General features: G+C 36.6%; 1 protein-coding gene across 7 annotated transcripts in view; it reads left to right on the top strand.

Annotated features, from left to right (window-relative positions):
• The window catches only part of CDC42BPA (CDC42 binding protein kinase alpha (DMPK-like)), a 298,104-nt gene that overhangs the window by 85,955 nt on the left and 189,660 nt on the right, over nucleotides 1-22,489 (top strand). For all 7 annotated transcript variants that reach the window (XM_010852881.1, XM_010852884.1, XM_010852883.1 and 4 more), the window contains exon 3: nucleotides 13,198-13,281. In XM_010852881.1, the coding sequence (XP_010851183.1) occupies nucleotides 13,198-13,281 (84 nt within the window). The remainder of the gene's footprint in view (nucleotides 1-13,197; nucleotides 13,282-22,489) is intronic.

Raw genomic sequence — 22,489 nt, 5'->3', positions numbered from 1 at the left:
GCATTATTTCCCCATCTATTTGCCATGAAGTGATGGGACCAGATGCTGTGATCTTAGTTTTCTGAATGTTGAGTTTTAAGCCAACTTTTTCACTCTCCTCTTTCATTTTCATCAAGAGGCTCTTTAGTTCTTCTTTGCTTTCTACCATAAGGGTGGTGTCATCCACGTATTTGAGGTTATGGATATTTCTCCTGGCAATCTTGATTCCAGCTTGTGCTTCATCCAGCCCAGCATTTCTCCTGATGTACTCTGCATATAAGTTAAATAAGCAGGGTGACGATATACAGCCTTGACGTACTCCTTTCCCGATTTGGAACCAATCTGTTGTTCCATGTCCAGTTCTAACTGTTGCTTCTTGACCTACATACAGATTTCTCAGGAAAGCTTCTTTTACCAGCTGCCTTACCAAAGTACTTTGTGGTTTTCGGTAGTTTCCTGTTCATTCACTATTTTATTCATGTTAAAGTGTACAATTCTGACTTGTACCAAAAATGATAAAATTTGGAATGAAGACTAACAGTTTCTTTGTGAGTTCTCTTTAGTCTTTGAGTTTATTGACTTTGAGCTTTAACTCCCTATGTCATTGCTCTTAACTTGTGCCTCAATTTTCTTCCTTAGTGGTTTGGGCTGTGGTTTCACCATTCTTGTCTCTATCTAATCTCATTTTATCCATCCTAGATTTTAGGGGTTCTTTAAAATATCTGATTAGTTGATGTTCTTATTTTCCGATGTTGTAATTTTATTCCTTTAAACAACTTACAGTTTCTATAATTTCATGAGATAGAGGGTGAGAGAGAAGTAAATATCATTTACCATCTCAAAATACTTTAAATAGTAACAAAAAGAAAACATTATCATTAACAAAAGTATGCCTGGCTCTTGTTCTTCAGTAATTAACTATTTCTTGACTGGTCTGCACAGACCAAGGTTCTTTATATGACTTCAGTGTTTCCATCCTTGGAGAATCCCAGTCTTCCATGTTCTGCCTCTATATATCTTTCATGAATGTCTGTAGTCCCTGTACTCTAGAATCCTGGTTGTTTTTGATATTTTTTATTTCTGGACTATGAGATACTGTATCCGTGTAAGGAGATGAGGTTCCAATTACTCTCTTCTCTTTGCCTTATTGGGTTTTAATCAATATGTTGGAGCCATATCAGGTTCAGAGTTATCAGGATCCCCTGTTGAAAAAAGATTAAGACGTGAACTTGGAGCCAACTTGGAGACTTAACTGCTGCTAAGTCACTTCAGTCGTGTCCGACTCTGTGTGATCCCATGACTGCAGCTTATCAGGCTTCTCTGTCCATGGGATTCTCCAGGCAAGAACACTGGAGTGGGTTGCCATTTCCTTCTCCAATGCATGAAAGTGGAAAGTGAAAGTGAAGTCACTCAGTTGTGTCCAACTCTTAGCAACCCCATGGACTGCAGCGTACCAGGCTCCTCCATCCATTGGATTTTCCGGGCAACAGTACTGGAGTGGGGTGCCATTGCCTTCTCCGGAGACTTAACTACCTTCTCCCAAATGTAAACCTTTGTTCCCCACTTTGGATCGCAAAATAGACTCAAAATATGCATATCCAGCTAGCTGCATTGAAGTTTCCAGTCAGCCTTAAAAACTCATTTGCTACTGGAACAGAGTCATGTTGAGATACGGGCTTCCAGACTGATTGCTCTGAGGCTTAATCCATTTGTAAATTGTGGACAGAAGTGAAGGAGAATTATTGTGGTTTTTCAACACTTGTTTCTTGACCCAGAGAGGGTAGAACCTTTCTTGCTTTAAAGATAGACTGTTTTTATTCACTCCAAACTTGATCTCTAGGAAGAAAAAGGTGGCAGGAAAAGTTTTACAGAAGCTAGAAATAGAGCAGAGTGAATTTGCTCAGGCTCATCTCTTTCGATACTGTTCCTGCCGATAGTTTAAAATGACTCTTGCATTATATTTGTGGCCAATATTAATGGATATTGTGTTTCCAGAAAAAGTGGAGATCATCCTGCCTAACAAAATATATTTTGTTATTACTATGGCTTCTTTAAAATCATTACATATTTTGAAATCAATGAAAGAAAGAATTGATGGCAGAATGCAGTCAATGAAAGAAATGAAGGGGAAAATGAAATCAGTGGATTAATGAGTTCAGAAAAATGGGACTGCAGATGTAAGACACTTTTATCTTTTTATTGGGGAAGGTGAGAACCTTGTACAACTCCTTCCTAGCACTTGTACTTTTAAGTTTCCTTATTTCTAATGTTTAATATTTGTCTTCACCAATAAACTCTAAGTGAAGGCAAGGAGTGAATGTCTTTATTCCTTATACTCAGTACTTAGCACAGTGCTTTTAAATATAATCATTTTCTTTATTGGAGCTTAAAAACAGAAAAGTGAAGTTTTTTTTTTCTTTCATCCTTGTCTGTTTTGACTAATGAAAAAAATACTTATTAATCATACATTATAATCTAAACATGTTCCATACCCGTGACTAGGATCACAGTCTAATCTACAAGAGGGAAAGGTACACAGCATTGAGATCTACTTTTGTAATTTTCTGGCATTGTTTTTCCCCAACTGTATTTCTACTCATAGGAATAAAATTGGGGTAGTTTTGTAAACATTGCTGTCAAACCGGCTCTTCTTACCAAATATTTTAAGTCTTTTCCCCATGTGCTGAAACATTTTCTTTTAAACCTGATGATTCTAATGGTTCCAAACAGTAATATTAAGCTAGAATGTATGCTGTATGAGTATAAGGATTTTATTCCCTGTCAGTTCACTGTGACTCCCCAGCACCTAATAGTACATAGTAGGTGCTCAGAACATAAAAAATGAATTATTTAAGTTCTATTTTTTTCTATATTAGAGATGATGCTCTCCAAAGCATTTTTGAACAAAATGCTTTTGCTGTATTTCAGCTGATTTCTTAAATAATTACTTTAGAATAAACCTCTAGAAGAGGACTTTGCTGGTTGAAAGGATATAGACAACTTACATGATTTCATGGTTTTGTCTATGAAATAATGCTGTCTGTGGCTCTTTTTTACACTTTAGTTTTATAAATTTTCTATGATAATTCTAAAAGAATCAAAAGAATTTTTTTTTTTTCTTTTAAGTGCATTTCTTTTATTCAGGCAGCAGTTAGTGATCTTGTGCCTGGAATATAAGGGGTTTTGGTGGTGGTGGTGAAAGATGAGGATTGAAAGTTCTCTTGGGCAATGCAGTGAATGATTTGGTATGCTATGGTAAGGAACGTTATTTCATAGGAATGGGACTTCTATCAAATGTTAATAAGCAGAGCAGTGATATAATCAGAATGATAGGAAAGATGATACCGATAGTGTCGATGAAGGATTTGGTAGAGAAGAGACCAGAAGGGAGGGAGATCCTAGATGATTTTTCAAAATTCTAAGTATTTCTTAAATTTCTTCCTCTCTTCCTTATTTAGGTCCTCAAATCTTTCACTTCAGCTACTGCTATAACCTCGTGTCTTTCCTTGCCTCAGACCCAGTCTCCACAGAGCTGTTAAAGTGATGTAACCAACTATGAAGAGTTGTTCTCTATTATCTGCATTTTAAGGTTCTAGTTGATTAACATGGCATACAAGCTCTTGCATTACTTGGACCCTTCAGTTTCATTTCTAGCCATTCCCTGCTAGGAAGAAACTCTTTCCTAAGAAAGACACCTGCTTATTATCCCTGATCGTCTTCACCCCTTTCCCCTGTCACAGACATCACTTGCTTCTTTGCCTTGCTCATGCTGTCCCCATTTCCCAAAATATTCCCTCTCTTTAATCAGATCCTCTTGGTCCCCTTTTCTGGGGTTCACTGTGTAAGACTCATATGTCAGTTATCTCTTTCAGGAAATTTTAACATATATATTCACAAATTACATAGATCCCTCCCTTCTCCCTCATTTTGGGTTAGGAATCTCTTTTCTTTCCTTTTTATAGGACCTTGTTTTTACCTTTCTTTTCATGTTGTACTGTAATTATCTGTTTAGTGTTGTTTCCCATACTGGACTGTGAGATTTTTGAGAGCAAGGGCTCTTTTATTTATCTTTGTATTCTCAGCAGTTAGCATAATGTTTGACATGGAGTAAGGTAGTCAAAAAGGAACCTATTAGCATTTTTTCAGATGAAATGAGGGCTTGAACTTGGCCAGTGGAAGTGGGCAAGAAGGGTGGATAGGATAGACAGAATGTTAAAGAAATCACTTTATATGTCACTGATAAATTAAAGTTAGAAATCATGGATAATTGAGGTATGCAGTCTGAGTAAACAGGTTTAATGTGCAGGTTTTTGACTTGTTAAATTGAGATATATGCTGAACATTTCAGAGAGATGACTAGTAGGCAACTGAAAGTATGGGTCTACCTATTAGGAGATAAGAATTTATGAGTCATCAGCATATAGATATTAATAGGATCATATATAGGTCAGGGAAGAGAGGAGATATAAAAAAGGTGGAGTAGGGATCCTTGGAGAAAATCATTTAATAGGATATGAAAAAAAGAATAAGTAGGAAAATATGTTGCTCATCCGCGATGTCCAGTAATGAAGAGAGGTTGAAACAGATGAGAGTTGAGGACAATATAGGAAAATATATTGCTCATCTGCGATGTCCAGTAATGAAGAGAGGTTGAAACAGATGAGAGTTGAGGACAATATATTTTATTTGGAATTTGGAAGGACATTATTAATCTTTGAGAGAGTAATTTCAGTCCAATAGAGGGAAATAGCAAGTAGATTGAAATAGGTGATTACAAGAGGCCGAGAAACTGATGATGAATGAGTGGAAAAAGCAGGCATATAATATTCTTTAGAAATGTGCTTTATGGAGAAATAATACCTTGTGGAAAGGGACGTGATATCACTTTCTTGAGGGGAAGATAGGATAGCAATAAAGTTTTTGTTTTATATTTGGTTTGGATAGGAGATGGTCATGGAAATGTTGATCAGTTGGTGTTCAGGTGCCATAAGAAAGAAAGCTTCAAGTTCAGAAACAAATCTTTAATGGAACAAGGGAAAGAAGGAAAGAAAGGAGAGAATCTGGCATTAAGATTTCAGATGATACTGTTATCCTTGCAAGTGGTGGGGACACTTCTTCATTGGGCTCAAAAGGAAAAGAAATAAGGAGAAGTAGAAAACTAGAAATATTTAAAGGTGATATGAGGAAATGCGAAGGATCTATTTTCTATGATAGACTACTAGGTTATTAGTTGCAGGGTAGGGTTTGGATAGTTCAGGGTTAGAATAGATGGTGATGGCAGGGTAACATAGGTTATTTTAGAAGCTTGGTAAAGGACAAAGGGTTAATGGCGGGGCTGCAAATAGATTTAGGACTCAGTTGAGATGCAACTAAGGAACAAATAAAGCAATAACATAAATATTTAAATAACTGTATATGTGTTGTTTTATATTTTTTCCATAAAAAGGGCTGAAGGAAAGGACAGGGTACTGAAGAATTGCTTAAAGTTACTCATGAGGATTAAGTGAGGCATATAGTTAAGGACAATGATATTTGCTCTATAGTCCTAATGCTTGGAAGAACTGAAGAATGGATGCAGGGCCTGGGGAGTGGGCTGTAGCAGACAGTAGTCTGGCTGTTAGTGGACTGGGAATAAGTCCTGCCTGGTCATAGGCCAGTGTGATCTGGAGTCAATTCAGAGTATTTAATGCATGACTGATAATATTTGAGATTTTGTATGAAAAGGTACCTTTCTCTGTCTCTCCCTCCCTCTCTCTCTGTTTATTCTTCCTCTCTCTATATATATCAACTAAAGTATATAAAATAAAAGGAACCAATAGGTTGTAGATAATTTACTCTCTTTTAAGACACAGTGAATTTTGTATGAAAAGTACTATTGACTGGTTTATGAGCTCTTGCTGCTTAGCTATTCATTCCTAATTAAAGTATCTTTGATGGCCTTACATACCCTTGTAGTATTTATCAACTAATAGATTTCAAAATTCAAAGACTGCCCTAAAGAGATCATTTTTTCCTCTAAAGTATTTTGTCTTCTATCAGGAATTTGTCAGTAGATATTATATAGACCCAGTGGATAGGTTCACCTCTGGCACAGATGTCTGATAGGAACAGCACCTCTCTCAGTTATGCTTTTCTTAAAAAAAAATATAACTATGAAAATAAAAGCATAATTTATATAACTCCTACAAGAAATGCATAAATTATGGGAAATAATAAAGGAGCAAGATACAGTTGAAAATCAACAGCTCTACGAGTTAAGAACCTTCTCTCTACGACTCAATTGTTGTCAGTGACTGCTTAACTTAACGCTGGGTTTTCCTTTTTGCTTTCAGGAAAACCTTTAACTTACGCCCTGGGTGTTGCCTGTCCACAGTTTCCTGGTGGCTCACCGCTTCTGCCTGCTCCAGCCTTGCTCCGGCAGCTTCAAGGCTTCTGGGCTTCAGAGCTTGTTGTGAAAGCTTGCTGCTTTGGCCTGCTACCCCTGCTTCAGGTGTCAAAAGCTTTTAATTAGCTTGCTTCCTCTAATTACCATAAGTAGGCCCTTATGTGTCTGCATAACCTAGTCCTAGAGTTTGAAAGGAGAATTATTTTTAGCCATTCATTCTTCCTTAAAAACTCTGTTCCCTGGCTCTATGGGGAGTAAAAGAAGTTTGAAGTTATGTTGCATGATTCACCTTTGATAGCCTCTGTATATACAGGGCTAGTCTTCAGTCCATAGGAGTACTCCGGCATGGGCATACTGTATTTTTATAGCTAATGTCTGCTCTAATTGGTCAATGCCCAGCCTATACCAATTTCTAAATATTTTGACTATCACTAGTAGATATATAAATTGCATCTCCGTAGAGGGGATACCTCTAGCCAGTTTAGTTAACTCTTTGTAGTGTTTCTGGTTTGTTAAAGAGTCTTAATTTTTTTATTAAATATTTTGAATACAAGCTGATCACTAACAGAATAGTTTATAAAAAACAAATATAGTTATTTCCATATACATTAACCACGATCACCATTAACATGGCAGCAGGAATCAAGACTACAGGCGAGACGAATGGGATGATCTCTATAAAGACCTACAGAACTGTCTAGCACTCATAGCAGTAAATAACACCAGCTTTGCAGTCACATAGTGAGGACTGTAGAAACTACTTTAGCCTGGTGTAAGAATCGATTATGGCAGTATATGTATTGTGCCTAGCCCAGTGCCAGGCACAGAGTAAGCTTTCCATAATTGAGTTGTTTTTAATATTTTATTATTATTAATAATGAATGATGGTAGACATTATACAGTAGAGAAAGAAGGAGACAATGACATGAAAACAGTAAGAGTGAGCAGTAACCATAGGCAAAAGATAGTGAAAGCCAAGCCGCAAAGTTAGAGTTTAAAAGCCATACATGTGATTAAGAGAGCAGCATGAGCTGGAATAATCTGGTACACACTTAGTACACCTTAAGATAGAGAATTGTATCTCTTTTATCATAATGCCTTGTCTTTATTTTAGTTTCAGTCTCAGTTTAGTAGTGTACTTGAAGCTTGAACATATAGATGGTTTTCAATAGTCCAAGTACATATGATCATATAGACTACAAATCACTTGTTATTTATTCAGTAAATATTTATTGTCTACCTACTGATTCCCACACACTGGCACATACTAGTGAACAAATGAGAAAAAATAATTCTGCCCTTGTAGAGGTTATGTTCTAGTGAGTGAGGCACACAATAAGCAAAATAGGTAAATAGAATATATAATTTGTTAAATAATAAGAGCTAAGGGGAAAAAGAAGCAAAGAAATGAGATAGAAAGTGTGAAGGGCAGAATGACATTTTAGTGAGGAAGTGAGAGAGCAAACCATCTAGCTGTGGCGGAGTGTGGGGAGGGGGAGACCGTTTGAGACTGAAGTGCACAGACACCAAGTTGACTTTGAACAAGGTGATCAGTATGTTTTGAGCAGAGTGAGCTAGGAGGAGAGTAGTATGAGATCTGGGAGACTGGAAGACCAGGGTGTGTTGGAACCCATAGGAAACTTAAAGTTTTGGAGCAGAGTGTCACGATATGAGCTAGTTTAAACAGAATCACTGTGGCTGCTGTTTTGAGAATAGATTTTGGAGGATAAGAGCAGAAGTAAGAGAGGACAGTAAGAGAGAGTAGAAGTAAGAAGTAATAGAGGACAGTCCAGGCAAGACTGGTGGATAGGAATGGGATGAACCAGAGGAGGTGTGGTGAATTTTAGGTACATTGAATGTGGACTAGATCTGTGGAACTGCATGGCGACTGCTTCTTGATTATTGAAATTCTGTTTAGTATAGTATGATCATTCTGAGTTATATGCTATATCTATAAGTGATAGTTCAGAACTCATTCATTTATACTTGTCACCTACTGATTTTTCTGTAGCGTTTGCTGTTTTTCTGATAACACAGTGCTTTTAATAAGACATCTCTGTATTTGGTGCTTTTAAAAATACATCTTTGTTCTGCATTAAATTTGTAATCTTCCAGTTCATACTAAATGTACTTTACAGTTTGGTCAAATTAGATAAGAAGGGACATTTTAACGTACTGCCCTTTTGTATATCAGTTAGCTGTGGTTCTTGAAAGTCTAGAACCTAGAGTTTTAGGACAATCCCTTCTTCAAATTTACAGAAATGAACATGAAAATGATCTGTAGTGTTAAAGGAGAAAAGCATGATCAATTTTATTGCTTCATCAGCTTCATTACTCTTGTCTCATTTTGTCATCAATTTGATAATTTAAGAATCGTTTCTGAATTGACTTTTAAAAAATTGAAATGTAGTTGATTTACAATGTTGTGTTGGTTTCTGGTGTACAGCAAAATGATACACACACATTTTGTTTTCATATTCTTTTCCATTATGGTTTATGATTAGATATTAAATGTAGTTCCCTGTGCAAACAACAGGACTTTGATGTTTATCTATTTTATATGTAGTACTTTGTATCTGCTAATCCAAACTCCTGATTTGTCCCTCCCTCACCCTATTTCCCCTTTGGGAACCATAATTTTGTTTTCTGTGTGAACTGACCTATTTAATTTCACCACATCCCACTTCATCCCAGAGAAGATTTAGGCAGCTCACGAAACTGTTGTAAGACAGTGCTGAGAATGTTTTTCACCCTGAAGCAGCTTGACATTCCTGATTAACACATAGATGTGAAGTGTGGGTCTCATGTTGGCCTGTATCAGTCACACTATAATATCTCAACAATTAGTGGTCATTTTATGTTCAGGATGAATTGTGGTATTCTATACTAGCCCCTCCATGTTTCAAATTTTGTATGTCCTATATAGAAAATACAGAAAGGAGGATAGAAATCATATTCCCTAGAAATAACTGATTTTTAAGGGTCTGATGCTTGTCTTTCTATATATGTATACCTATACATATAGAAATGTATAGGTATATATTTTATGTGTATATATAGAAAATTTTATTTTAGTTTATAAACTTTAATAAAATCCTTTTAAACAGTATATTGTGAACTTTCTCCTATTAATTAGTAATCTTTAACAACATATTCAAGAATTTAAAACATTTTCTAATGTTTGTGATATATTCAGTCAGTTTTACCTTTCAGAATGTATTTATTTGCAATATTTCACAATTGGAAATTACACATAAATATTGTAGCTTAGTTTTTATTTGTAAGAATGTTCCTTTGAGGATATTTCTAACTATATTTCTATGTATATATATGTGTCATGGATAAAAATTTATAAAGTTGAGTGTTGAAGAGACCAAAGCTGCTTATTTCCTAAAGAAATTGAAGAAATGAGGATGTATACGGTCTACCACGTCGTAGTGATAGAGCAAACAACAGTTAAGAGACTGGGCTATAAGGTGCTTAGTGCAGTACCTGACGTGTAATCATAGCTAGTGGTTATCAAACACTTGTGCTGTGTGCTTAGTTGCTTAGTCGTGTCTGACTCTTTGCCATCCCACGGACTGTAGCCCACCAGGCTCCTCTGTCCATGGGGATTCTCTAGGCAAGAATACTGGAGTGGGTTGCTGTGTTCTCCTCCAGGGGATCTTCCCAACCCAGGGATCAAACCCAGGTCTCCTGCATTATAGATGGATTCTTTACTGTCTGAGCAACCAGGGAAGTCCAGGAGTACTTGGGGGGGGGTAGCCTATCCCTTCTCCAGAGGATCTTCCCAGTCCAGGTATCAGATTGGGATCGCCTGCTTTACAGGCAGATTCTTTACCAGCTGAGGTACCAGGGAAGCCCTACTGAACTCTTACCAAGTGCTAGACCCTGTTGTATGTACTTTATACTTGTATATAACCCGAATCTGGCTGCACAGACTGTGTTATCACCACTACCCTGAACAGTAAGTGCTAGCTCAGTGTTTGAGTGTTCAATAAATGCTCGCTTATTTCAACTGCACATCTCTATAATCCAGAGTTGGTTTTGATTCCAGTAGTTTTTGGATTTTAGAAAGATAATTTAGTACACATACTCTGTATTGCACTCTTAATGGGGTTTTGAGCAGAACCTCATAAGCAATCGCTTATGAGGTGTTTCTGCAATGAAGCACATTTATTTTTATACTAAGTGAGATTAAAAAAAAAAAACTCCCCTCAAACTGTGATTAGCCTGATGTCAGTGTATGTTGCCAAATGAATTGTGAAAACCCTTTATCTTGCAGAATTGCAGGTAAAGGATTGTGGACCTGCATAAAACTCTTAGAGGAGTACTTGGCATTTAGTACACACTCAAAATGTGTTGGTGGATTACTACTACACTATTGGGTATCCTCAGGTACTTCTGTACTCATATGCATAGAAAATTGGTGAATCATACAGTGCTGGGAGGAGTTCGTATCACTCCATATGACCTGAGGAGGGCAAGTCTAAGTGTTGGAGTCTTTCAGCAATTCTTCTCTAAATCAGAAGAGAAGGCTTAAGTGATAGCCTTCCTTACCTCTTCCCTGTCCTCAATGTAGGCATGTCTAGCTCTGTGCTCCTATCCTTCCATCCATTTGTGCAGTATATGATTGGAGTCTACACAGTAGTGTAACTTGTGTTTTCAGTCTATCAGAGATCTTAGTGAAAAAAATGTTTTAAGTTTTTCTGTGCTCTCTATTACAGTACTCCCCTCCTCCTTTTTGGTGATAAGAACATTTAAGATCTACTTTCTTGGCAATTTCCAAGAATATAATACAATACTGTTAACTATAGTCAACATACTGACATTAGATCTCCAGAACTTATCATATAACTGAAAAACTTACACCCTTTGGCCATCATCTCCCCCTTTCCCTCAACCCCCAGCCACTGGCACCACCATTCTAGAATTAGAATTCTAGAAATAGATTTCTCTGTTTATATTAGTTTACCTTTTTATATTTTTCCATATAAGTGAGACCACACAGTTTTGGTCTTTCTGTTTCTGGCTTATTTCACTTAGCATAATGCCCTCCAGGTTTATCCATGTTGTCACAAAAGATAGATTTCCTTCTTTTTAATGGCTGAATAATATTCTATTTCTTTAACCATTCATTTGTCAGTGGGCATTTAGGTTGTTTCTATATCTTGTACAGCCCCTTTTCTTTAAACGTGAACCCATTAAGAGATCCATAACTGGTGCAGAAATGGTGGATCCATAACTGATTCATCATTCTGCAGATATGACCAGATATGACTAAAGACTAAAGTGATTGTAGTTGAAATTGAGATAGTTTTTCTTCCTTCCCACCATTTTATTAATAATTGATGAAAAACTGTACTCACAGTCAATATATAACCATTTATGACATTTCAGTTCAGTTCAGTTCAGTCACTCAGTCATGTCCGACTCTTTGCCACCCCATGGACTGCAGCATGCCAGGCCTCCCTGTCCATCACCAACTCCCTGAGTTTACTCAAACTCATGTCCATTGTTTATGACATTTACCAAGATATATTCTAGTTCAGATGCCATTATAGTATTATAAACTGATTTCCATTATACATGGTCATATTACTGTTATTGTACTGTGATCCAAAAATAAATTTATTATATGACCCTGATATGTACCTTCACTGTTAGGGTTTTAAAAAGTTTGGCACTTGAGTTTAAACCTCAAATTTAAAAAATTCTCTATTCTTGGAAATATCCCTTTAAACTGTTTGAAGATATGCTGTACATAGTTTGTTTTCTATTTCTTCATATTAGAGTAGTGTTTGTTTTCCCTGTCCAGCCTCCCACAACTGATAACAGCGTTTGTCTTCTCTTCTGTAGTTCATCATCTGCTGTATAGCATGCTCAGTGAGCTGCAAAGGCCCTTTGAGGTTATCTAGTCAAACTGAGGGAGAGAAGCAGAAATAGAAATGTCATCACTTTGTTGAGAGTGGGAAAAAAAGGGGGGGATTTATATTTGACAGTTTTTTGATCCACAACTAAAATACAAAATACAGAAATGTCTGTTCTTTTTTTTGTTGGGAAGGAATGTGTGAAGTGTACGATTTGTAGAGATAGCAGCCTCAATTGATCTTTAGGGGTCTGTGTGTTGTGGGGGGGTTTGGTTTAGTGTGCAAGACTATGTGGCATGAAAAATAATATCATTTTCAGTTTATGTCATACTGTGTGATCCCCATGAAATGCATTTGTTTTGGCAGCTGGCTTTACCTGTAACATCGTGTTGGAATTTGGCATGCAGTGTTTAATGTTGTTTACTTGCTAAGTGGTGTCTGATTCTTTGTGACCCCGTAGACTGTAACCCGCCAGGCTCCTCTAGCTGTGGGGTTTCCCAGGCAAGAATACTGGAGTGGGTTGCCATTTCTTTCTCCAGGGGATCTTCCCAACCCAGGGATTGAACCCATGTCTCCTGCTTGGCAGGCGGATTCTTTACCACTGAGCCACCTGGGAAGCCCGCAGTATTTACTAAGCTTTAGTTATTTCATATGGTACATTTTGGTCAATTTTTTAGATAGCAGATACTGAGTTTAAATTCCAGGAAAGAAAACTCGAAAAGGCAAATATAATATATAATCACCAACTGATACCGTGTTCAAAAATAGAGTTGTTTGGCTCATGTTCACTAATGTAACTTTTTCAACTGACAGTATTATTTGATTTAGGATCTTAGAATTTGAACTGCATGGAAATCATTGATAATTTTGGTATTTATTTTTTTTACAGAGAGGAAAAAGGAAAATGGATGACTGAAAAAAGTATTATTTGTCATATTTTAAAAGTTGTATTTCCTTTTCTAGGTTGCTGTAGTGAAACTAAAAAATGCAGATAAAGTATTTGCCATGAAAATATTGAATAAATGGGAAATGCTGAAAAGAGCTGAGGTAAGATTTTAATTATTGGAATATTTAAATATCTTAGAAATATTTTTAGAGAAAAATAAAATTATAGAGAGCCAACAGATCTTTAAGTATCATTTAGTAACCTTTTATCTATAATGGCATCATTTTTTCAGGCCTAAAACAAATTCAGGAATTCATAGTTGTGATATAGTTATTATAAATGTTACATTTGTGATGATATTTTAATGTTGTCTGAAAACCAAATGGAAACTCTTGTAATGTCGGATTTGACCCTTATGTTAAAAGGGTGTATGGCAACCAGTTTCTTTTATAGGAAGAAATTTTGTAGTGATTGAAATCCAATTTGACATAACTTGTTTATATTATTTTGTATTTATCTCTATTCTGCTCTAAGCAAAAGCCAGCAGGAATTTTGAATATGGCCTATAGGAATTCTATTTATTGCTGACTATGCAGTTAAATTTATGTTGCTGCTGCTGCTGCTAAGTCACTATGTTCTGTATTAAGAATGAGAGTAAAATCTTCTGTTGTAAGAATTGTCAGCATTTTTATCTTGGTACTAAATTTGAGGGAAAGACTGACTGGAGTGATGTTAAAAATGTCTAATAGCTGGTATGGTATGGTCAAAACTGACATTATATGTAAATTTTGGGGAGGGGTTCTAGAGGTCTCCTGCTGTGCTGGGTTATAGTGAGTTCCTGGATGAGGTAAGGCATTCAGGGGCCTCAAGGATGCAGAACTTACCAGTGTGGAAGTATTTAAATATTTTAACTTGGAGAAGGGTTATACTGCTGAATAGGTAAGTATTAGCCCTGGAGGTTAGTAAGATGCATAAGAGAATAATGAGAAATTGGCCCTTAGAAATCTTTCTTTATATATCAGTACTTGTAGCAACCTAAAAAACAATAAACACATAAGGAAAAGCAAAAATGATTCCCATAATGATAGATACATACCATGGGAGTGAAAGTGCGTGCGTGCTCAGCTTCTCATTGTATCCAACTCTTTGTGACCCCGTGGACTGTAGCCCGCCAGGCTCCTCTGTCCATGGGATTTCCCAGCCAAGAATACTGGAGCGGGTAGCCATTTCTGAATCCAGGGATCAAACCTGTATCTTCTGCATTGGTAGGTGGATTCTTCACCACTGAGCCTCCAAGGAAGCCCAGTAGTGAAAGTAAATACTTCAATATTTCTTTCTTTTAGAAAATATGGAAAATATAACAAAATTCAGAAAAGAAAATAATAATCACTTATATTCCATCACTTAGGATTAATAACATTTTGAGCATGTTTTGCTTTCAGGCTTTTTCTTTTTTTGTCTACTGAAAAAGCTGCACAAGTGAAATATAGATAAATTCTTTGTAATGTCACATTACAGACAAAGCTAAAGTACTCATTGACTATACCCCACCCAAGTCCAGCCCTTCTCTGCCTCCCAGAGGTAATTACAGAGTTAATAAAATCCTGTAGCAATCAGAATCCAGCAACACATTAAAAAGATCATACACCATGATCAAGTGGGCTTTATCCCAGGGATGCAAGGATTCTTCAATATCTGCAAATCAATCAATGTAATACACCACATTAACAAATTGAAAAATAAAAACCATATGATTATCTCAATAGATGCAGAGAAAGCCTTTGACAAAATTCAACACCCATTTATGATAAAAACTCTCCAGAAAGCAGGAATAGAAGGAACATACCTCAACATAATAAAAGCTATATATGACAAACCCACAGCAAACATTATCCTCAATGGTGAAAAATTGAAAGCATTTCCTCTAAAGTCAGGAACAAGACAAGGGTGCCCACTTTCACCATTACTATTCAACATAGTTTTGGAAGTTTTGGCCACAGCAATCAGAGCAGAAAAAGAAATAAAAGGAATCCAAATTGGAAAAGAAGAAGTAAAACTCTCACTATTTGCAGATGACATGATCCTCTACATAGAAAACCCTAAAGACTCCACCAGAAAATTACTAGAGCTAATCAATGAATATAGTAAAGTTGCAGGATATAAAATCAACACACAGAAATCCCTTGCATTCCTATACACTAATAATGAGAAAACAGAAAGAGAAATTAAGGAAACAATTCCATTCACCATTGTAACGAAAAGAATAAAATACTTAGGAATATATCTACCTAAAGAAACTAAAGACCTATATATAGAAAACTATAAAACACTGGTGAAAGAAATCAAAGAGGACACTAATAGATGGAGAAATATACCATGTTCATGGATTGGAAGAATCAATATAGTGAAAATGAGTATACTACCCAAAGCAATGCAATCCCTATCAAGCTACCAACAGTATTCTTCACAGAGCTAGAACAAATAATTTCACAATTTGTATGGAAATACAAAAAACCTCTAATAGCCAAAGCAATCTTGAGAAAGAAGAATGAAACTAGAGGAATCAACCTACCTGACTTCAGGCTCTACTACAAAGCCACAGTTATCAAGACAGTATGGTACTGGCACAAAGACAGAAATATAGATCAATGGAACAAAATAGAAAGCCCAGAGATAAATCCACGCACGTATGGACACCTTATCTTTGACACCGGAGGCAAGAATATACAATGAATTAAAGACAATCTCTTTAACAAGGGGTGCTGGGAAATCTGGTCAACCACTTGTAAAAGAATGAAACTAGAACACTTTCTAACACCATACACAAAAATAAACTCAAAATGGATTAAAGATCTAAACGTAAGACCAGAAACTGTAAAACTCCTAGAGGAGAACATAGGCAAAACACTCTCTGACATACATCACAGCAGGATCCTCTATGACCCACCTCCCAGAATAATGGAAATAAAAGCAAAAATAAACAAATGGGACTTAATTAACCTTAAAAGCTTCTGCACATCAAAGGAAACTATTAGCAAGGTGAAAAGACAGCCTTCAGAATGGGAGAAAATAATAGCAAATGAAGCAACTGACAAACAACTAATCTCAAAAATATACAAGCAACTCCTACAGCTCAACTCCAGAAAAATAAATGACCCAATCAAAAAATGGGCCAAAGAACTAAATAGACATTTCTCCAAAGAAGACGTACAGATGGCTAACAAACACATGAAAAGATGCTCAACATCACTCATTATCAGAGAAATGCAAATCAAAACCACTATGAGGTACCATTTCACGCCAGTCAGAATGGCTGCAATCCAAAAGTCTACAAGTGATAAATGCTGGAGAGGGTGTGGAGAAAAGGGAACCCTCTTACACTGTTGGTGGGAATGCAAACTAGTCCAGCCACTATGGAGAACAGTGTGGAGATTCCTTAAAAAACTGGAAATAGAACTGCCTTATGATCCAGCAATCCCACTGCTGGGCATACACACTGAGGAAACCAGAAGGGAAAGAGACACATGTACCCCAATGTTCATCGCAGCACTGTTTATAATAGCCAGGACATGGAAGCAACCTAGATGTCCATGAGCAGATGAATGGATAAGAAAGCTGTGGTACATATACACAATGGAGTATTACTCAGCCATTAAAAAGAATACATTTGAATCAGTTCTAATGAGGTGGATGAAACTGGAGCCTATTATACAGAGTGAAGTAAGCCAGAAGGAAAAACACCAATACAGTATACTAACGCATATATATGGAATTTAGAAAGGTGGTAACAATAACCCTGTGTACGAGACAGCAAAAGAGACACTGATGTATAGAACAGTCTTATGGACTCTGTGGGAGAGGGAGAGGGTGGGAAGATTTGGGAGAATGGCATTGAAACATGTAAAATAGCATGTATGAAACGAGATGCCAGTCCAGGTTCGATGCACGATACTGGATGCTTGGGGCTAGTGCACTGGGACGACCCAGAGGGATGGTATGGGGAGGGAGGAGGGAGGAGGGTTCAGGATGGGGAACACACGTATACCTGTGGTGGATTCATTTTGATATTTGGCAAAACTAATAAAATTATGTAAAGTTTAAAAATAAAATTAAAAAAAAATAAAAGCACCTATTGGACAGATGAAAAAAAAAAAAAGAAATTGGCCTTGATCAAAGGGAAAGGAGGTAAAACATGATTTATCAGGGAGACATCAGGCTGTCCCAGCAGCCTCTCTTGATCCAGCAGGGAAGTGAGGAGCAGAAATGGTCCTTCAGAGTTGTCCTGCCTTAGACCAAATGATTGCCCTCTTTGCAGTTGCCTTAGTCAGTCATTGGATGTGGGCTGCCTCCAGAAGGACATGGATGGGGACTAGTAGGCTTTTGGCAGCTGAGACAAAGCCAGGAGGGGCTGATGGCATTGCTGACAATTGGAGCAATTAAGTCTTATTATTAAAAAATAGTAAATAATTATGTTCTTAATTGTTTTTCAGAATTCATAATTGTAGTGGGCTAGTGTTCCAGGGTTAGAACTTTTAAAAGATTGAATTAAAGTTTCTACTTACTTTTTATGATGTTGGCTGTTGGGGAAGAATTTTGAAAAGAAAGAGTAACTGGTTTAGCTTTACTTATTGACTGGAGGAAGTGGCAAAATTGAGGCTAAAACAGGAGTAATTAAAAATTAAATATGATTTTGTTGAATTAAAAAATCATTCATATAGTCTTTTTCTGGGGCAAAATGGAATACACATGCTTCTTTTTATCTCTCCCACTAAATACAGTTAAAGACCATGGACATTATATATAAAATAAATATATGAAGACTCTGAAAGGCAGAAAGAATGAGGACCAGCTAGGGGCCATGGAACCCAAGAAACATCACTCATTCTGTGAAGTCTGTATTATTCTGAAGGAACAACCAGATAAGGACCATACAAAGAAAGTTAAAATCAATATGTCTCATGAAGATAGATGCCAATACCCTTAACAAAATACTAGTAAACAGAATTCAGCAATATATAAAGTGAATTATACACTGTGAGCAAGTGGGGTTTGTTTAAGGGATACAAGGCTAGTTCATTATTTGAAAAGAACTTGCCTCAAACTCCTTGAAACTTTCATTTTTTTAGGAGGAATTTCTCCATTGAAACTTTTAAAGAGGAATTCATTTTAAAGCAGAATGGAATTATATATATATATATTTTTTCAATTTATTTGTTTATTTTACTTTACAATATTGTATTGGTTTTGCCATGGAATTACATTTTTGTGCTTGAATTGTCAAATCCTTCTTTAAAAAAATTAAGAAGAAACTTACTTTGATCATTACTTATCCAGTTTTGGAAAACTGGTCCTACCAGTGATGGTTAATAAATTACAAGTGAACAGCAAAATTTCTTATTTTAGTCTGTATATTGTTGATGCTGTAAAACAGTTTTCAGTGATTTACCTCCAATCTGTTTGTCATATTTATTTCTATTTTCATTGTGTAACAAATATAATTAGTGCAACACAGATTATTTGAAGGTACTAGGAAACTTGTCTCTCATACCTGGCAGATAAATAATTAGTAAATAATCTTGTAGTTACAAGAGCTTCCCTTGTGGCTCAGTTGGTAAAGAATCTGCCTGCAATGCAGGAGACCTGGGTTCGATCCCTGGGTTGGGAAGATACCCTGGAGAAGGGAAAGGCTACTCCCTCCAGTATTCTGGCCTGGAGAAATCCATGGGGTCACAAAGAGTTGGACATGACTGAGCGACTTTCACTTATAGTTACAAAGATTAATATATCTATAGATTCATCATTTACAAACTTTGTTAGTATGTCAACAGTGTCTTAAGTTAACTTCTCCAAATCAATTCTGTAAATTTTACTTTCTCTTCAAATTTATTCAACTCTTAAGGATTTCACTTACATGGAAGATGTGTTACTTATTTCATTGGAAGATGCAGAATCGATTACAGAAGTGTTCTCCATCTCAAGAGTCAAACCTTTCTGAGGCTCAGTTGTCTCTGTACCATTTAGTAGAGGAATAATATATCTTAGTTTAACCAGGATAGTACTGGTTTATGCCTCGTGTCTTACTATTTTTGTTATTGTTGTTAGCCCTATTTTATTATTTTTATAATTGACATGCCAATGGTAGTAGTTAACAGTAGCAGCAGTAGTAATAGTAGTAATGAATTCAGTTCATTAGATTGGGATTGCCTCTCCTTCCTGACCTGTTACCTGTAATAAAAAAAGAAAATGCAAGCACTGTAGAAAATAAGTAAAAAGATAAAAGCTTACTTTTTCTCCCTCAGATAACCAGTCTTTCTGTTCAAAGTAAGTCTTTACTAAGAGGTTAGTTTCTTATTTATCCCTTTTTTCTCTTAGATAAATATATATTTGTTTAAATATATATTTATTTGTATACTGTTCATGTTGTATAATGTTCTTTCTGTTGAGAGTTACCTTGACAAAGACCATTCTCAGTGAACATTCAGGTGATTTAGAGCTAGTTCCAAACAGGGCTAAACTTCCACACAGAAGCACACTTTTTTTTTTTTTCCTGGCAGTGGACAAAAATTCTGAACATATTTCTAGAATTGTCCTTGTTGAAAGGACTTCCCTGGTGGCTTAGACAGTGGCTCAGACGGTAAAAGCGTCTGCTTACAATGCAGGAGACCTGGGTTCAATCCCTGTGTTGGGAAGATTCCCCTGGAGAAGGAAATGGCAACCCACTCCAGTACTCTTGCCTGGAAAGTCCCATGGACAGAGGAGCCTGGTAGGCTACAGTCCTTGTTGATATTTTTGAGTAAAATAGATGGTGAATTTATGAGGGTTTACTGAATTGAAAATATAAACACCTGGGATATGAATATTTATCATGGGGTTTTTGTGGTTTGTTCGTGCTGGGCCCTCCGTAGGCCCTTTCAGTTTTGAAATACATGCTGTTCAGTTCTAGGAAATTTTCTCGTATTACTTCTTTGGTAATTTCCTTTCTTCTGTTTCTTTTGCTCTCTCTTTCTGAAACTTTTATTTGGATATACCCTTAATGGACCAGTTAGCTAATTTCTCATTATTTCTTTTCTAGTGAGGTTGTGTTGGCTTTTGCTGTAATACTTCAATTGAGTGTTTTATTTCTTCAACCACCCTTTTAGTATTCAGTAGCACCTCCCTTTGATCTTTTTTTTTATGTTCGTTTTTAGTGAACCTGTGCCTCTGGACTGTAAACTTAAGGAGTTTCTCAGTTGGGTAAGACAGGATGCTCCCGCTGACTGGTGTTAGGTGTTCTCCTTTCTACCAGTCGAAAGGTCAATTAGGCTCTGATTGTACCCAGCAGATTCGGATCTGGTTTATTAGTTCCTCCTAAGGGCAGGCCTTGTTAAGAACTGAGTGCCGCAGCAAATTTCAAAATGGGTTCCTTGCCTCTTTTCCTACTGGAAGATCTAGGAGATTTTTCTCCTTTACTTACTGTTACCGTGTGATTAAGCTCCTGGAGGTGAGACTAAAAAATTGTGTAATTCTCCCTAACTGGGTCCCCTGCAGTTTTGAACTCTCAGAGTTGTCCAGACTCTAGAAATTATTCCCAGTTGAGTTTGTCTTACTCCCAGCAGCATCAGTTCTGGTTTCTGCGCCTCTTTCTGCTCTGGCATCTCTGCTCTGGTAAGCTGCAGTATGTTCCCTTTTTGTATATCTTGTTTCATGGTTGCAATGTTTTCTTTTCTCTAAAATATATATTTGAAATATATATATATATATATGTGTATACATCCTTCTTGCCTGTCTCCGTTTCCGCTATTTTATTCTTTTTCTGTTTGGGACTATTATTCACATTGATTGCTATCATGAAATGTCGAAAATTATTTCTAACTGTTGGCTTATGATTTTAATTGAATTTTTCAGTCCTTAAACACTGCACCCCTCCATCTCTCATTTATTTAGTTACTTAATCTCACTATTATTGTAGAGTTTTCTCTGTAGAGGCCTTGAATATCTTTTACTGTTTACTCTGAGATGGTTGGTGTTTTTAATTTGCTTTTGGAAATGGTATTATTTATTTATATATATATATGTTTTAAAAATGGTATTATTTAAAAATATATTTTCTAATTGTTGCAATTATATAGGAATATAATTTATGTATGTTGACATTTAAATTCTGTTAATTTATGTTTTCTTTTGTGATTTCTTTTTTTTAATTATTTTAATTGGAGGCTAATTACAATATTGTATTGGTTTTGCCATACATTGACATGAATCTGCTATGGGTGTACATGTGTTCCCCATCCTGAATGTGATATCTTTTTATGCATCCACTTTGTCTGCTCTTTGCGTGTCTGACTCTTTGCGACCCCATGAACTGCAGCACGCCAGGCCTGTCCATCACCAACTCCCAGAGTTTACCCAAACTAGTGTCCATTGAGTCACTGATGCCATCCAACTATCTCATCCTCTGTCGTCCCCTTCTCCTCCTGCCCTCAATCTTTCCCAGCATCAGGGTCTTTTCGAATGAGTCAGCTCTTTGCATCAGGTGGCCAAAGTATTGGAGTTTCAGCTTCGCTCTCCTTAGTAATCTTTATATACCTTTTATTTCTTCTTAGCTAATTTCACTTCAAATCCCTTATGATTATACAGTGGAAGTGAGAAATAGATTTAAGGGCCTAGATCTGATAGATAGAGTGCCTGATGAACTATGGAATGAGGTTCGTGACATTGTACAGAAGACAGGGATCGAGACCATCCCCATGGAAAAGAAATGCAAAAAAGCAAAATGGCTGTCTGGGGAGGCCTTACAAATAGCTGTGAAAAGAAGAGAAGCGAAAAGCAAAGGAGAAAAGGAAAGATATAAGCATCTGAATGCAGAGTTCCAAAGAATAGCAAGAAGAGATAAGAAAGCCTTCCTCAGCGATCAATGCAAAGAAATAGAGGAAAACAACAGAATGGGAAAGACTAGGGATCTCTTCAAGAAAATTAGAGATACCAAGGGAACATTTCATGCAAAGATGGGCTCGATAAAGGACAGAAATGGTATGGACCTAACAGAAGCAGAAGATATTAAGAAGAGATGGCAAGAATACACAGAAGAACTGTACAAAAAGATCTTCAAGACCCAGATAATCACAATGGTGTGATCACTGACCTAGAGCCAGACATCCTGGAATGTGAAGTCAAGTGGGCCTTAGAAACTAGCATCACTACGAACAAAGCTAGTGGAGGTGATAGAATTCCAGTTGAGCTATTTCAAATCCTGAAAGATGATGCTGTGAAAGTGCTGCACTCAATATGCCAGCACATTTGGAAAACTCAGCAGTGGCCACAGGACTGGAAAAGGTCAGTTTTCATTCCAATCCCAAAGAAAGGCAATGCCAAAGAATGCTCCAACTACCA

Source organism: Bison bison, unplaced genomic scaffold (assembly GCF_000754665.1).
Source record: "Bison bison bison isolate TAMUID 2011002044 unplaced genomic scaffold, Bison_UMD1.0 scf7180017864317, whole genome shotgun sequence".
In the NCBI taxonomy this organism is placed as follows: domain Eukaryota; kingdom Metazoa; phylum Chordata; class Mammalia; order Artiodactyla; family Bovidae; genus Bison; species Bison bison.
This window is presented reverse-complemented; position numbering and strand designations above follow the sequence as displayed.